Raw genomic sequence first — 17309 nt, 5'->3', positions numbered from 1 at the left:
ATTTTGGTGTTGTGTTATTGCCGTCGCGCTCACGCATCTGCTGTGAGGGGAGAGGAGGAAAGGATGTTTTTACACGTCGAAAGTGTTTAAATCGACAGAAAAGGTAAGTGTATGTTAAATATGATGCTTTAAAGCTTCAGCGAACAGCACTGGGAGTTATTTAGTGCGAGGAAAGCGCAGTTATAGACCATTTTGAGGGATGTAAACAACATTGGTCACATTTCCTGTTTGATATTGATAATCTCTACAGCTTCTGAGTTCAGATAGAGTCACATGCTGATCAATAATGCGACGAGAGCTGTTTTAACATTAAGATGTGATTGAATTGCGTCTTGTTACAGTTATAAAGTAGTTTGAAAACAAGCAGGAAACATTCATGAGACAGAAGAGCAGCAGAAAAGCTTATTTTGCCTTGTCAAAAACACACTAAGTAGAAATGAAGACACTTCCGCACTAAACCTGCTCATCTAAATGTAAAAAACTGTGCTTCATTAACTGAAAGTGTGTGACTATTTCCAGTGTGCACTAACTAGTGCACTAGAGAAGTGATTGAGACAGACAGAGGTTTAGTGTTGATTTCTTCTTGTTTGTGTTGATTCTTCTCCTCTTAAACAGACAGAGAAACTCCTGCTGAAGCGACTGAGCTCCACTATTATAAAGATGGCCTTTATTAAAGAGGAGAGTGAAGACCTGAAGATTGAAGACACATTCACAGTCAAACATGCTGAGCAGATAACAGGTTGGCTTTCATTCTCAAAGATCAGCTCTTTATTGGGATATATCTGGTTTTATATATTCAGACATTCTCTTTGATACTATAACTTCAGAAAAGTATTCTTTGAAAATTCTTCATTTGTGAAATTATAATAGCAGCCAATGATTATTAAAGTACGGCACTGTTTACAGTCGATTAGATGGTGCTGATGTTGTTTTGAAGTCATGCGCGTATGCTAATTCTGACTGAATATTCAAATTAGTGTGGTAAACAATATAGAGACAGTTAAATGAATGAATGTGTGATTATAAAGCAAATTTTACCTCAGTTAACCAGAGCTCAATGGAGCTGTGTTATCATGATTCACCATGGAAAGTTGAATTATTTGCCACAGTATTAATAATAGATTGGGAGGGTACTAAATTACAGGATGTTAGATTTTTTTTATGGTACATCGTTGCCAAAAATAATTGCTTTTTCATGTCAAACACTTAGTGTCAACCTCAGTGTGTCTCAATGTGTACTGAGCCAAGTTCATCAGTGCCCTTACTAGTGCGCAAAATGATGTTCTCAATGACAGCCTCAGAGGCTAGTGTGCAGATTGAGACGCAGACTGTTTATTAAAAGTATACTTCAATATCTTTATTAAACACTCATTCTGCAGTTCCACATTTACTGTGTTTATACTGGATATAAACGAATGTGAGTAGAGACGGGATAAGTAGTGATCGAGCTGTCGAACTCACTCGTGTTCTGACTGAAACAGTTAATCAGTTTATGTCGTTTGAGGGCAGATCTGCTGTAAATCAGCACTTGGTAATCAACATTACAAGCACTCGTCTTTTAGATTTGCATTGTTTTTTTTAAGACACAGGCAGATCATTTACTCCAGTAAGTGTCAAGTGTGCTTTGTGCCGACTGCCATTAGAATTTTACCTACTGGGTTTCAAGTATGAATAGAGTTTAACTGAGTTTTTGATGACATTGACTGCATTTCAGTGATATGCGTAACATAAAGCCAAAGATACATTTGCATTTGTGGACAATAAAGAAATTAACATTTTAAATGCATTTAGAAATTTAAAAGTCAATTTCTAACATATATAACACCAGAAATAAATTTAATAGAAATATTCTGGACATTTGTGGGAAATGTTTGACTTACAAGGGCACACTGTTCTATTGTGTTTGGCAATGTGAGCGCTTGTAATTCTTTTGGAAAGAAATAATTGGTGTAATCTCTAAAACTATTGGTAAAGAAATCCCTGTTTGCGCTAAAATCTGTATACTTGGTCTTTTCCCACCTGCCTTATCGCTGAAGTCATATGAACAGAAGTTTATAAATCTGTGTCTATTACATGCGAAGCGCCTGATTGCCATTCACTGGAGAAGTACTCGTGCTCCAGCTTTGTCACTCTGGATTAAGGAAATGTCTTTGTGTATAGCAATGGAAAGATTGACTTATTGAATCAAACAAAAAATGCACATATTCTACAAGATTTGGGACTTCTTCCTTTATTTTTTAAATGAGAGTGGACTGACCGTTTAGTAATCCCAAACAGTGTGACTGTTAATATACACTGTGTTTGTAATGACTAACTTTAATATACTCTTCACTTTCACTGGAATGTATATGTTGAAATGTCAATGTTTTAATGGTATTTATTTTTTATATTTTTTTAATTTTTAACAGAATTGCCCTTTTTATTTTTATTATTATTATTATTATTATTGTTTTATCTTATTTTAGTTAATTTTTATTTTTTATTTATTTGTTTATGTATTACTTTTCTCGCATAAGAATGCATTTTTTTATTCTATTCTTTTATTTTTATTTGAACGTCGGGATGGGGCGGGAGTTCTTTGATTGGTATTTGGTTACTAATACAGTATGAATGCATCACATTTTTCTGAAACAATAAAAGTGTTAAAAAAAAACAGCATTTGCAACAAATCTGACCATTTAAAGTCTTAATAAAACAAGATTTAAAACGAAAAAAAAGTCAATTTCTATATTGAATTTGCATCTTAATTAAAGTTTTTTGAATATTTGAACTTTTAAATATAATAAAAAGCTTAATAAGAAAAGCATGAATAAATGAGTCATTTAAAAATGAGTTTAAAAGCAGAGAGGAGGGCGAAAGAAACTGTTTAGCCTGCTCTGGCCCAGGTCTGCTTTATAAAGTAAATTACCACAGTAACTGACTCTGAGAGGGAGTTATTCCTCTTTTAGAAACAGGCTTGTCTTACTCTATCTCAGGTTTGGAAATCTGAAACCAAAAACCCAGATTTTTCCCTCATTTCAGGATTAACAAACTCAGTTTAACTAATCCTGCTTTGTGGAACAGCCCAGCAGACACAGGGAAACACATGCAGTCACTGTTCTGACCACAGCATCCTCTCGCTTTTCCTGAGATTTACCTTTATTTACCTTACATTTTTTTTTATTTACCTTTATTTACCTCTAAGCCAGAGCTGTCACCACTGGCTTGTATGGTTCAGGATCTGAAAAGCTACTCATCGATGAATTTGCTCTTCAGTGTTTGGACTCTCAGTAATGATTAAACAACACTGAACTGAGCTGAGCTGAACTGAACTTAAACACTAAAAACTGAACTACCCTGATCCAGTTACTATGACCAGTTATGTGAAGCTGCTTTGACACAATCTACATTGTAAAAGAGCTATACAAATAAAGTTGAATTGAATTTATTTTGCCAGTCTGTCCTGTTAAAGTATTGCTCCTGTATTTTTAATCTTTCTATAAAGGGTGGCGACAAACGTCTTCAAAAGCAGACCCTCCCCCCCCCCATATGCATATAATACCGCATGACCACCAGCGGGCGTCCTGCTCTTAAATGTGAAACTCTGCTTTCATTTCATTCAGTCTTGAAAACACTTTGAAATTAATATTAAATGGCCGCATTTCCTTTCTTTCCATTTATTTTGTTGTTAATGCACATTATAAGAGCAGTCAAATCTCTTATTTCCACTTCCCAATGTTGACGATATGAGGCACATTCATGTTTCTTTCCTCTCACAACTGTACGTCAGAGCATGAAAGATGTAGCTAAAGTCAAGAGCTGTCTGACTCTTGTTTTGCTTCCTCCAGTGGATCATGAAGAGGTCAGATCTGAAGACGGAGCGGCAGAAACTTGCTCCGATTTATCCAGTGAATCTGAAGAAGAGGAGGAAGAAGATCCCTGTCAGCGCTCGAGACAGTGAGTGTGTCTTTCTAAAGTAAATATAAATATACTTAAAGTAAATAAATTATTCACCCTCTAATGTCCTCTAATGTCTGTTCTTCTGGAGAAAGTCTGATTTGTTTTATTTGGGCTGGAATAAAAGCTGTTTTTAATAACTCATGTTAAGCTCAGTATTATTCGCCCCTTCAGCAATATTAGTGTTGGATTGTCTCTAGAACTAAGCACTGTTATATAACAGTGTTATATACCCTGATTACCCTAGTGAAGCCTTTACATGTCACTTTAAGCTGAACACTAGTGTCTTGAAGAATATCTAGTCTAATATTATTCAGTCATCATGACATAAATAAATCAGTTATTAGAGATGAGTTATTAACACTGTTATGAATAGAAATGTGCTAAAATAAAGTCCACTAAGCTGCACTTAAAATATTTTAAACAGTATTTAAATCTTCAGCTGTATATTTAATTAGGGGTGTAACGATTTATCATTGTACGATTTATTGCGATGCAAAAATGTCACAATATGCATGGTGGCGTTATGACGATTTGATTACGATATGACGTCCGTTTTCTCTTATTAGTTGAGCTGTTTGCACGTGAGCTACGTTCCACCTGCTGTCGCACGTGAGTTCAGATTGCAGCAGCAGTAATGTTAGCAGACCAAGATGAGTGGAGCTGAATTAGAGGATGGCCCATCCTCTCAAAATCAGACGTCTGGCAACATTTCGGTTGTACAGTCATTGCTTTAGACTCGTCCGCTTTTTGACACGCATACTGGGTCAAACATAGCCAAATTTTTTTAAGTCTTCACAGTGATTTACATACTTTGCACAGCGCCATGGATACCTCCTAATGGTGTTGAAAGAGTCACATACTGTATTTATAAGGTACAATTCACCCTAAAATATCATTCTGTCTTCATATAATGATGTACTGGCGGCCGCAAAATCACACATGACGTGTGCTGACCGTGAGCTGTTACTACAGAGGGCGGACTATGATAGACGTGCGCGCGTCTGCTTCAGTGAACAGAACCTGCAGGTTGTGACTAACAGGTAATAAAGTAGTAAACACCATTCAGTTTGTGGAACAGAGTGATCGTTCAGGAGCCGCGTGGGAAGTATGAACAGCAGTGGAAATGAAACCGAAAGCGTGCACATTATTTAAATAATCATATCGCATTTTAGAGTTATGATTACGACGAGCATGAACTCTTTTGAGTATAGAGGTACACAAAAATGCACGTCAACATGATACACTTGATAGCGCCGACATCAGCGACGCCGAAGAAATAGTAAACCTGCCTAAACTGCTGAAAAGAGCCACGACTGTCCTGTGTAATGAAAAGACGGCCACCCTGCACTCATCATGCCCAACATGAAGACAGCCATCTATAAAAACCTCTCAGACAGATACACATGAGTTCAGGATTATTTTATAGAACTGCTGATTACCTGGAAATGTAGATGCACACACAAAAAACGCAAGTGACCAAGCAAAGCCTTAAGCTCTTACTGTTAAATTCAATTGAATTGAATCATTTCAATAATATTTTATAAGAAGTTTTTAAATTGTTTTATTTTCCAGAGACAGTCCTGTTTAATTTATTTTCTTAAAGAAGGTTCAGTTTAACAAGTTGAAACAAAAGAAATACATAAAAAATAGTTTACTTGGTAATTAAATTATTTTAAAATAAAATTAGCATTTCAGTTTAATTTTCAATTTTTATTCCAAATATCGTGATACATATCGAATCGTGAACATTATATCGGGATACACATCGTATCGTGAGCTGAGTGTATCGTTACACCCCTACACGTTGCACATTTTTATGGAGCATGAGGTGTTTTATATATGTATTGCTGCACATTTCCTGCGTATTTTGTTCAGGCAGGAGAAGATCAACATGTGCATAGTTATTCAGTCATTTTGTAAATGTAATTTGGAATTGTCAATACACACTTCTCATCCGGTGTGTGTGTGTGATCTGCATCATGCATTCAAACCTGTTAGAAGTACACCGAGTTATCGATCGCAAAACTTGTATATTGTATATTATACAGTATATACCTCCTGTTATTTCCCCCCAATTTCTGTTTTGCGTAGAGCAGATTTCTCCAACACATTTCTAATCATAACAGTGTTAATAACTCATCTCTAATAACTGATTTTTTTATGTCATGATGACAGTAAATAATATTAGACTAGATATTCTTCAAGACACTAGTGTTCAGCTTACAGTGACATGTAAAGGCTTCACTAGGGTAATTAGGGTAAAGTTAGGGTAATTAGGCAAGTCATTGTATAACAGTGGTTTGTTCTGGAGACAATCCAACACTAATATATCTTAAAGGGGCTAATAATATTGACCTTAAAATGCTGTTTAAACAATTAAAAACTGCTTTCATTCTAGCCCAAATAAAACAAATCAGACTTTCTCCAGAAGAACAAACATTATCAGACACACTGTGAACATTTCCTCAATCTGAGAAACATCATTTGGGAAATATTTAAACAAGAAGGAAAGAGATAATTACTCAAATAATTCTGACTTCAACTGTATATGCAACTTTCATCTTCAAAGTCTCTGTCTTTCACATGCGTCTGTGTGTAAGCTTTATCCGTAAACACGTTTCCTTTTACAAACTGCAGACATCAGTGGCTCCTCCAGGTGGATCAGTAAAGATGGGTAGACTTGTGTGTATGGTACCTGCCGGACAATAGAATAAACGCCACTAAATTAGCAACAAAATGTGCTTTAACTCACAACAAATCAATCATTTAGTCGTATGAAGTGAGTTATTTAAATGTAAATACAGTTTTTTAGATGCGAGTATCAGTATTGTTATTTTTTAGGATATCTGTAATCTAGTGTCTCCAAATCAGTTAGAAAAGGTGTGTTTAGAGGACATAAACCTAATACTAACATCCTCCGTCCTAAATGCTTCAATGATTTTATTGACGCCGTCTCACACCTCTTATCAAATCTTCTGGCCAATCAAAATCTCTCTAGTGTCTGACATGCCCCGCCCCCTTCTGCTCATTGGCTGTTAATTTGATTTGCCGCTGCTCTCGCTGGCAGAGCTGTGAGCTAAGCAACACTGTTTTATTAAAGGGGAGGGGCTACTCTATGCCCCGCCCTCTCTTTGTGTTTTAGCTGATTATGTCAAACATCGAGTAAATAGTGCACATTTCACCGCACGTCATTTAGTTTCTTTTCAGCTTAGTCCCTTTATCGATCTGAGGTCGCCACTGTGGAATAAACCGCCAACTTATCCAGCATATGTTTTACATTACTGGGAAGCACCCATACACTCTCATTCACACTCATGCACTACAGACAATTTTATAGCGCATGTGTTTGGACTGTGGGGGAAACCCACGCCAACAAAGGGAGAACATGCAAACTCCACACAGAAACACACACTGACCCAACCGAGGCTCGAACCAGCGACCTTCTTGCTGTGAGTTGACAGCGCTACCTACTCTGTCACTCATTTCACAGCACTTCTCCATTGCATCTTCTGAGATCCAGCAGGGGCTGATTGCACATCAGTTTGAGTCGGTTCCTCTGATCACGTGTTGTTGCTCCTCATTGTGTGCAGACCGGTCAAGCGCGCCGCTGATCTGGAGTCAGATTCTCCTCCACCCAAACTGCAGAAACACACACAGACGGTGAAAGCTGAAGTCCTGCGCCCTCCAGCACATGATGATCCTCCTCCAGCATCAGCTCTTCTCTCTCCGGCTCCAGGCTGTGATTCTCCTGCAGCTTCTCCGCTGCTGTCGGCAGGTGTGTTCAGTGCCATCTTGTAGACTGTAGACGGTAATGATGCTATTGAATGAGAATCTGATTTCCTCAGGCCCCCTTTACACTAATATAACTGTAAAAGGGATGGACATGGGGAGCAGCAATACTCAGGTAGGCTGTGGCGTTGATGATCAATTGGTACTAATGGACCCAAAGAAAATCTCCCCCACACCATTACACCACCACCACCAGCCTGAACCGCTGATACAAGGCAGGATGATCCATGCTTTCATGTTGTTGAGCCGAGCATCTGAATGTGTCAGCAGAAATGGAGACTCATCAGAGCAGCAACGTTTCTCCAATCTTCTATTGTCCAGTTTTGGTGAGTCTGTGTGAATTGTAGCCTCAGTTTCCTGTTCTTAGCTGACAGGAGCGGCACCCGGTGTGCTCTTCTGCTGCTGTAGCCCATCCGCCTCAAGGTTGGACGTGTTCAGAGATGCTCTTCTGCAGAGCTCGGTTGTAACGAGTGCTTATTTGAGTAGTAACATTAGTCTCTCTGTCTGTCTCAGGTGTTGAGCAATACATCGTGAGCTCTCTGGAGGAGATCAAGCTCAGACTGACTGTGCTGGAGCGAGCGGTGGCCAGCATCTCCAGAGCCAAAGAGGTGATGCTGCCCGGAGGCGTGTTATTGCCCCTGCAGGACTACCAGGACCTGCAGAGCCTGGAGCTGAGGATGGAGGATGCCCAGTGCCAGAAAGACCTGGTTAGGCAACAGCAGGGCTATTGTAGTTTTGTGTGTTTAATACTTTATTTTTGTAGATTACATTAAACAGAAGAACACCAAAACACACTCATTCACACACACTCATGCACTACGGCCAGTGTAGTTGATCAGTTCCCCTATAGTGCATGTGTTTGGACTGTTTGGAAACCGGAGCACCCGAAGGAAAACCCTCACCAACACGGGGAGAACGTGCAAACTCCACACAGAAACACCAGCTGAGACTTGAACCAGCAACCTTTAAAAGTGTTTAATCCTGAACCATTTTTGTTTGACTCCTCCATATCCGGTTTTCATTAATGTGCGCTGTGTTTCAGACTGCCTATCTAGGCACCATCGGTGGCTGTAATATCCAGATTGCTACAAGACGAATACTAACAACGCTGATCGGACACAACTTAGCCACTAAGCTGACCTGGACCGGCTCCAGCCAGAAGAAACCCTTCCAGAACCTGCGGCTGAAGAGGGTTGTGACGGGTGAGCTAGCATCTGCGGCTATACATAGCTAATGTAAATGATTTACCTGATTTTAAAGCCCTGCTTTCCTCCAGAGTCCGTCAGGATGTGTGGTTTTCAGCCGAGTCTGCTCGACTCCGACATCGAGAATGAAATAAAAGTGTGGCTGCGAAACTCCAGAGACCGAGCGGGAGGACGGAAGCAGCGCTACCTCCGCATGCTAACTAGCTAAGAACAATACTGTGCCAATGCTATCTCAACGCAAGCCAGAGCTCTGATTTGGTGCTCATAGTGTTTATTTTTATATCTGTATAGATTGAGATTGAGGTCGCTGTGGCTCCCTGCAGTCTGGACTGAATGACCTGTAAATAGCTGTATATGAATATGTTGCTGTTAGCAATGTTTCGGAAATTGTCCCTTTAGGTCACTAAGGTTAAACCTGAAGGCTAGATCATTAGTGCTGATCAACACTTCACATCATCATCGTTTCCCCAGGGATTAGAGCAGGGGTCACCAATCCTGGTCCTGGAGGTCTTAGGGTTTAGCTCCATCTTGCCTCAACACACCTGCCTGGATGTTTCAAGTACACCTAGTAAGAGCTTGATTAGCTTGTTCAGGTGTGTTTGATCAGGGTTGGAGCTAAAATCTGCAGGACACCGGCCCTCCAGGAACAAGTTTGGTGATCACAGGGGTTAGAGTAATAATTCAGGATTATTAATGTTTCATTTTTACTCCCATTTTATATCTGTATAATCTACTGTTAATGAGATTTACACATATATAAATGTGCTTATTTCATGTGGACGCCATTTTAAAGGGTGAAGAAACCCGGAGGAGTTGGACCAGCACTGTAAACATTGCAGCATGATGCTGTGGACTGCACACCTCCAGCTGCTGCTGCCATATCAGAGAGCAGATGTGGAGTACACATCACTCAGTTCAGCTTCATTTAAACTACAGGGGTCATGGAAAAAGCATGGCATTTTGCAGGTCTGGAAAAGTTTTGGAAAAACAGACGAAACCCAGAAGGTTTTGGACAAAGTGATGGACAACACCATGCTCTCTGTAAGAGTAACACGCTTCAGTGTCCTCATAGACTTCAGCTCATGGCAGCAGGTAAACGCCTGCTTCAGCCTGTGTAACACGGTGAGCACTGCAGTCCTCTGCAGCACACCCTCATGTTGTCTCTAACAGTGTTGACGTCCATCTCCTGCTAACATTCATGTGTGTTCTTAAACAGCGCTGATTGGCTGTAGCGTTCAGCAGTGCTCAACAGAAATGACTGTGATTGGCTGTGAAGGTCAGATACAGGGATACTCGAGCATTTCAAAGCCACAAAGATGAAACATCGGTGAACTGATGACCTTCACAGCCAATCACAGTCATTTCTGTTGAGCACTGGTGAATGCTACAGCTAATCAGCACTGTTTAGGAACGCCATCAGCTGTGTTTATCTGCTAGCAGGGAATTCTCTTAAAACTTCAGTACTGAAATTCAGTATCGTGACGAGTCTAATATACTGAAGGAATCAGTTCATTAGCTTAAGTTTAAGAAATGGCATCTAAAATGTGTGTTTGGGAAAGAAAACGTTAGCTAACTAGCGCCATTTCTCTTAGCTGAAAATGAGCTCTGATATCGCTTTTTATATGCAATACTCATTCAGAACGGACCTTTAGGTCACTTGGAGGATGGTGAAATGATAAATGTGTGTCACTTCTCTTCGCTGATCAGATGTACAGTCGGGTACACGGGCTTCCTGTGTGACTCAGACGAGACTACCGGGTTTCTTCCCACCGCAGCCTCGATTTCACTTTTAAAATGGCGGCCGCGTGAAATCAGGCTATTGTTCAAATCAACGCACACTATTGCTTAAACCTGTTGTTAGTGATTCATCGTCACTAGTGTGTGTGTGTGTGTGTGTGTGTGTGTGTGTGTGTGTGTGTGTGTGTGTGCGCGCATCAGCTCTGGGTTTACTGTGGTACACGGTGATTTGTTGCGCACTTATGTAACTGTTTACATTCATGTCATTTCAATAGTCAGTATAACTGTGATCATTTATTTAAAAATGTTTAAATAAACATTTAAATAAAATTAAATAAATGTTTATTTAAAATGAGCTGGAAAACACCAATTTTGAGGGTTTTTTTGGGGGACAATTAAGTTGTTTTCTGTTCAATCTGCTTAAGTTTGTAAAATTAATGACTGGGTTTGTGTTTTGGCATGAAGGAGCTGTGTGAAATCCAGCATTCTGTACAGTGTGTGTTGCGTTACAGATGAAGTTTTGTAATAAATAAATAGTTATATGCTTTTCACCCTCCTGCTGTCCTGATTGGGTGTTTCCCATGTCTTGTATTCCATGTGCTTGTTTTCCCGCCAATTATTAGTGTTCATTAGTTCCACCTGTGTCTCTCCCCTGATTGTAAATGTCATGTATTTGTGCCCCTCAAGCCACGGTCACACTGGACTTTTCTCCCCATACACTTCCATTCATACGCAGACTGGAAACACAAGCTCTTGTGACAAGTTTCACAGTTTGCTGCGCTGAAAAGTGCGAGCTTGGTGAACTCTGAGCTGCGCGAGATCAATGGAGGATCAAAACATGACTGAAGGCACACCAACAGCACCTAGTTTGGGTGTCTCCTTGATCTGACCCGTTAACGTCAGGTTCTGGAATCTCTTCTGATGAGTTGGTTCGGGACAGGGGCGCAACTACACATTTACTGAGGGGTATGCGGGTTCAAATTTTGTGTGATCCCTCTTATTTTATATTAATTAATTAATAATAAATGAAGACAAATTTTCAGATTAATCTTATAACTTTTGACATTATGTATGATTTGACAGTTTATTTTGATAAAAATAAAAACAAATCTAAACAGTTACATCTACAGTACATGAACACTTTAGGCTGTGGGACTGCATGTTATTGTGTTAAATGATTTTGAATTAAACAATAACAATATTATATTCGTTTAAATGCAAAATAATGTTTTTTCAACAAAACATATTTATTTATTTTTATCATTTGAAACTTTTAATAAAATAGTTTTGGCACAACGGCGCCCCCCCATGTGTGGCGCCCCTATGCGCCGCATATACTGCATACCCCCTTGTTGCGCCACTGGTTCGGGAGTGTTTGATTAGGGAGAGGTTGAAAATGTGTGCTGTAGGAGTGCCTTCAGGAACAGGTTTGGGGAACACCGCTGTAGATGGTAAAGGGAAGTTTATAAAAGAAAAAGTAAAACACAAATAACCTCATAATTAATGTCTAAACTGTCTAAATGATTTGCCAGCAGTCAAAGTGTCTGCCAACCAGTGCATTTATTACACTCGACATCAAAACGGGTTCATGAAAGGGAAGATTGTGCCGCTTTAACTGCTTCACTTCAGTTTTAAAGCCATTTTAAGCTCAATATTATTCGCCCCTTCAGCAATATTAGTGTTGGATCGTCTCCAGAACAAACCACTGTTATACAATGACTTGCCTAACTTTACCCTAATTACCCTAGTGAAGCCTTTACATGTATATCTAGAATATCTAGACTAATATTATTTACTGTCATCATGACAAATAGAAAAGAAATCCACTATTAGAGATGAGTTATTTACACTATTATGTGCAGAAATGTGTTGAAAACATCTCTCTGTTAAACAGAAATTGGGGGAAAATATACAATAATTAAAATTTCACAGAGGGCGAATAACTTCAATTTCAGCTGTACACTCCTGAGTGTTGTGTTCTCATAAAAATGTCTAAAAAAACCTCTAAATGCCATTTAATATTATCATCTAAAATTTGCATTTTATTCTCTAACTCCTGTGTGGGGACTCAGTCATTTTATAGTGACGAATAAGTTTTTAATATATTTTAGATGTTTAATATGTTTTTAATATTTTTAGGAACACATTTTAAATGGCATTTAGAGGTTTTTGCAATTGAACTCTTCATATAATAAAGTACAGTAAACAAATCTGCGACGGTGATAAGAAAGGACATTTGCAGAAGCTGAAGACTAAAGGCTGAATTCTAGACCCGCTTCAGTACAGGTGGCGGACTTTTATTTTGGCATTGTGTTATGATGTCATGAAGCTGCGTCGCGTTCCAGCGTCTGTGAAGAGAGAAGAAATGATGTTTTTCGACATCTAAAGTGTTTAAATGAACAGAAAAGCGCTGCGTTATTTATATATTTTATTGAATGTGACATTGTAAAGCTTCAGTTGACAGTTCTGAGAGTTATTTAGTGCGAGTACAGCGCGTTTATACACAGAAGAGCAGCAGAAGAGCTTATTCAGCTCTTTGTATCGTCATTCAGCTCATCACAAACACCAATTCACACACTGTAAGTATAAATGAAGACACTTCCGCACTAAACCTGCTCATCTTCTCATCTAAATGTGGTTTAACTTGCAAATAAATCTTAAATGCCCATATTTGTTTGTTGATTGAATGTTTGCTTGTGAATCAGGAGCTGTGTTCCTTTAACTGTGACTGATTCTCCCCCAGTGCACACTAACTAGTTCACTAGAGAAGTGATTGAGACACAGACAGAGGTTTAGTGTTGATTTCTTCTTGTTTGTGTTGATTCTTCTCCTCTTAAACAGACAGAGAAACTCCTGCTGAAGCGACTGAGCTCCACTATTATAAAGATGGCCTTTATTAAAGAGGAGAGTGAAGACCTGAAGATTGAGCAAGTGTTCACGTTGAAGAAAGAAGAACCTGAGGAGCTGACAGGTTGGCTTTCATTCTCAAAGATTATAAAGTTATGGAACCACATGAGAGAGAGTTTAAAATTTAATTAAAACTTTGGGGTGAACTATCTCTTAGACTTGATATTAACACATCTGTTGTTCTGCGTTGATCAACCAGAGGCCGTGCAGGACCCTTTAGGAAATAGCAGTGGCTGTGTCAGTCTTTCAGTATCATCTACAGCTAAAATAATAGTCTAAAGGCCTGTATTATTCAGTAAGCAAGTTGACTTTAAATATAACTATAAATGTGTCCACAATGACGAATGATGAAATCTGTTTATATTTAGTTTATACTTTTAATTTGCCATTACCCCGCTGTAAGCAGCAGGTGTCCTCAGTGTGCTGCTGGAGCATCTGACTAACGGCTAAATCCTCATCTAGACATGTGTTAGAGGTGCCTTACACTGCATTGATCCAATAAGTGAAAGTGTTCTCTGATGTAGTAGTTATGCTCTTTAGGGAAGTTCTGAAGTAAGAATTGTGGATAAAATATTGGCTAAACTATGATTAAACTCAGTAAAAGAGGCTCTTTTGTGATGTGATGTAAACACAGGCAGGAATTAACATCAACCTCTGCATTAACAGATGTGAAGTGTAGTAAAGTGAGTTGCTGAGCTCTTACTGCTATTTTACTGAAGTAAACGATGAGTGATTGACACTACACATTGGTTCAGCAGTCTCACTCTAGACCCAGAGACCAGCCAGTCAGCTAACACTACACTGCTCATAGCGTCACCCTGAGCCCACTGGAGGTAGAACTGACTCTTCAGTGCCCCCGCTGGTTCTGTCCAACTCTGATTCCCCAGTGCCCTGACTGGTCCCCTCCAGTTCAGACATTCTACTGCCCCCACTGGTTCTGTCCAGTTTTGATTCTCCACTGCCCCCATCGGTTCTGTCCAACAGTGACTCTCCAGTGCATCCACTGGTTTTGTCCAGTTCTGATTCTGCAATGCCCCTGCTGGTTCGGTCCAGCTCTGACTCTCCAGTGCCCCTGTTGGTTCTGTCCAGTTCTGATTCTCCAGTGCCCCTGCTGGTTACATCCAGCTCTGACTCTCCAGTGCCCCCGTTGGTTCTGTCCAGTTCTAAAAAACTCCAGTGCACTCACTGGTTCTGTCCAGCTCTGATTCCCCATTGCCCACTGGTTCCTTCCAGTTCAGACTCTCCAGTGCCCCCACTGGTTATGTCCAGCTCTGACTCTCTAGTGCCCCCGCTGCTTCTGTCCAGATCTGTTTTTCCAGTGCCCCGACTGGTTCCCTCCAGTTCGGTCTCTCCAGTGCCCCCACTGGTTCTGTCCAGCTCTGACTTTACAGTGCCCATATTGGTTTTGATTCTCCAGTGCCCCTACTGGTTCCCACCAGTTCTGACTCTCCAGTGCCCCGTTGGTTCTGTCCAGTTCTGAATATCCAGTGCCCTCACTGGTTATGTCCAGCTCTGATTCCCCAGTGCCCACTGGTTCCTTCCAGTTCAGACTCTCCAGTGCCCCCACTGGTTATGTCCAGCAATGACTCTCTAGTGCCCCTGCTGCTTTTGTCCAGATCTGATTCCCCAGTGCCCTGACTGGTTCCCTCCAGTTCGGACTCTCCAGTGCCCCTACTGGTTCTGTCCAGCTCTGAATATCCAGTGCTCTCATTGGTTATGTCAAGCTCTGACTCTCCACTACCCCCTCTGGTTCTGTCCAGGTCTGTTTCCTCAGTGCCCTGACTGGTTCCTTCAAGTTTAAACTCTCCAGTGCTCTCACTGGTTGTGTCTAGCTTTGACTCTCTATTGCCTCCACTGGTTCTATCCAGATCTGATTCCCCAGTGCCCTGACTGGTTCCCTCCAGTTTGAACTCTCCAGTGCCCCCATTGGTTCTGTCCAGTTCTGACTCTCCAGTGCCCCGATTGGTTCTGTCCAGTTCTGATTCTCCAGTGCCCCCACTGGTTTTGTCCAGTTCTGATTCCCCAGTGCCCCCACTGGTATTGTCCAATTCTGATTCCCCAGTGCCCCCACTGGTTTTGTCCTGTTCTGGTTCCCCAGTGCCCCCACTGGTTCTGTCCAGTTCTGATTTCCCAGTGCCCTCACTGGTTCTGTCCAGTTCTGATTCTCTAGTGCCTCCACTGGTTCCCTTCATTTCTGACTCTCCAGAACCCCGCTTGTTCTGTCCAGCTCTGACTCTCTAGTGCCCCCACTGGTTCTGTCCAGTACCCTTGCTGGTTCTATAAAGACTTCATCGGAGGCTGCTGTAAATTTAGTTGGAATGTAGACTTACATTTAAGAGGTACAGTTCAGTGATACACCAAATATACCACTATTTTGAAGTGTATGAATTTTACCCATGTACATTACGTCACAGTTAGGCTGTGCTTTTCCTTTAGGGAGCTCTACACTGCAGCTGGTTTATCCAGGGATGCTCTTCCAAATGGGTTTTGTACCAGATTTGAAGAAAATTCCTTTCAGTTGTCTGAATGTTTTGTTGTGTGCCGCTTTATGGAGTCACACTGATGTGATTTGTATTTGTCCTTGCCGTAGACCTGAAGCCACCAAAACAGGAGGATCAAGAAGAGGATGAGTTTGATTTCATGACTATAGTGGACTCCATACGGGCTGAAAATATAAATGCTGAAAGGGAAGAATCTAAAAAGAATTTGTCCTGCCAACAGTGTGGATTGAGCTTCACATCGTTACACGATTTGGAGAGTCACCTGAGCACTCACACTAACAGACAACCCTTTATATGTGGTCAGTGCGGGAAGAACTTCACAAGAGGACATAATCTGCAGTGTCACATGAGAATTCACACTGGACAGCAGCGGTTTAAATGTAGTCACTGTGGAAAGGGTTTCAACGGAAAAGCAACTTACCATTACCACATGACCATACACATCAAGGAGAAATCCTTACCATGTGATCAGTGTGGGAAGCGTTTCACACATGAACTAAGCCTTAACGCCCACAAGAGAGTTCACTTACCAAAACGAAGGTTTAAATGTAAGCCATGTGGAAAGATTTTCACTCGGAAAGCAAGCTTGAACGCCCACAGCGCAGTGCACACTAAAAAGAGGCCTCATGTCTGTAATCAGTGTGGAAAGAGGTACACACATAGAAATGCCCTACATCGACATGAGAAGGCTCATAAACCTTAAGGACTTGAAGGTTTAGCGTGTGGAAAGAGCTTCAGGAACAGATGTAGAAACTGGGGGGAACCAGTCAGGGCACTGAGGAATCAGAGTTGGACAGAACCAGCGGGGGCACTGGAGAGACAGTTCTACCTCCATTGGGCTCGGGGTGATGCTATTGGACCTCAGATGTTTAACTGCAGAGAAAACTTTCATAAGCCGTCTATATGAAATGTTGGTTTGTCCAGATGTATTCTAGTTTCACAGAGTAATTTGCTGACATGTTTGTTTTTTCAATAAAATGTATATAAATTTGGTTCCAGGTAATGTGTGGTTGACATAACCTTCTACAGTATAAAGCCGTCACATCAGTGATGATTTAGACACAAGCTTAACAAACGTTTTGAGTGAATTGTTCATAAACCTTTTGTGGAATCTTGGATTCCAACAAATCTTCATGTAGAGTTAATCGGGTTGTTGATTGTGTCCTGTCGGATGGTGGTCCACCCCTTTTTTAAGTGAAGTTGCTGGATATTGGCCGGAACTGGAGCACGC

The 17309-nt window shown here is 40.6% G+C and overlaps 2 protein-coding genes across 4 annotated transcripts; both read left to right on the top strand.

Annotated features, from left to right (window-relative positions):
• Nucleotides 1-48: 48 nt before the first annotated feature.
• si:dkey-172k15.13 lies at nt 49-17075 on the top strand. The gene is made up of 3 exons (XM_073949027.1): nt 49-103; nt 13512-13641; nt 16168-17075. The coding sequence occupies exons 2-3, from the start codon at nt 13557-13559 to the stop codon at nt 16779-16781; spliced, it is 699 nt and encodes a 232-aa protein (XP_073805128.1). The 5' UTR covers nt 49-103; nt 13512-13556; the 3' UTR covers nt 16782-17075.
• On the top strand, nt 614-11221 carry si:dkey-172k15.5. Of its 3 annotated transcripts, none has more exons than XM_073948720.1 (7): nt 614-739; nt 3828-3936; nt 7530-7714; nt 7815-8054; nt 8242-8435; nt 8771-8930; nt 9005-11221. In XM_073948720.1, the coding sequence occupies exons 1-7, from the start codon at nt 661-663 to the stop codon at nt 9139-9141; spliced, it is 1104 nt and encodes a 367-aa protein (XP_073804821.1). In that variant the 5' UTR covers nt 614-660; the 3' UTR covers nt 9142-11221. The 3 variants fall into 3 exon arrangements, with proteins under 3 accessions (XP_073804821.1, XP_068076671.1, XP_073804822.1); XM_068220570.2 differs by having other exon boundaries at nt 7785-8054; XM_073948721.1 differs by lacking the exon at nt 3828-3936 and having other exon boundaries at nt 7785-8054.
• Nucleotides 17076-17309: the final 234 nt, after the last annotated feature.

Source organism: Danio rerio, chromosome 4 (assembly GCF_049306965.1).
Source record: "Danio rerio strain Tuebingen ecotype United States chromosome 4, GRCz12tu, whole genome shotgun sequence".
NCBI lineage: Eukaryota > Metazoa > Chordata > Actinopteri > Cypriniformes > Danionidae > Danio > Danio rerio.
Note: the sequence above shows the minus strand (reverse complement) of the source record. Positions and strands in the feature narration are given on the sequence as shown.

Excerpts from the sequence above, each read along its gene's own strand:
- si:dkey-172k15.5 (XM_068220570.2), top strand. The coding sequence starts at position 661 with ATGGCCTTTATTAAAGAGGAGAGTGAAGACCTGAAGATTGAAGACACA. Across the intron at positions 7,715-7,784 it reads TTCTCCGCTGCTGTCGGCAG|GCCCCCTTTACACTAATATA; the intron begins GTGTGTTCAGTG and ends TGATTTCCTCAG. Across the intron at positions 8,931-9,004 it reads GCTGAAGAGGGTTGTGACGG|AGTCCGTCAGGATGTGTGGT; the intron begins GTGAGCTAGCAT and ends GCTTTCCTCCAG.
- si:dkey-172k15.13 (XM_073949027.1), top strand. The coding sequence starts at position 13,557 with ATGGCCTTTATTAAAGAGGAGAGTGAAGACCTGAAGATTGAGCAAGTG. Across the intron at positions 13,642-16,167 it reads AGAACCTGAGGAGCTGACAG|ACCTGAAGCCACCAAAACAG; the intron begins GTTGGCTTTCAT and ends TCCTTGCCGTAG.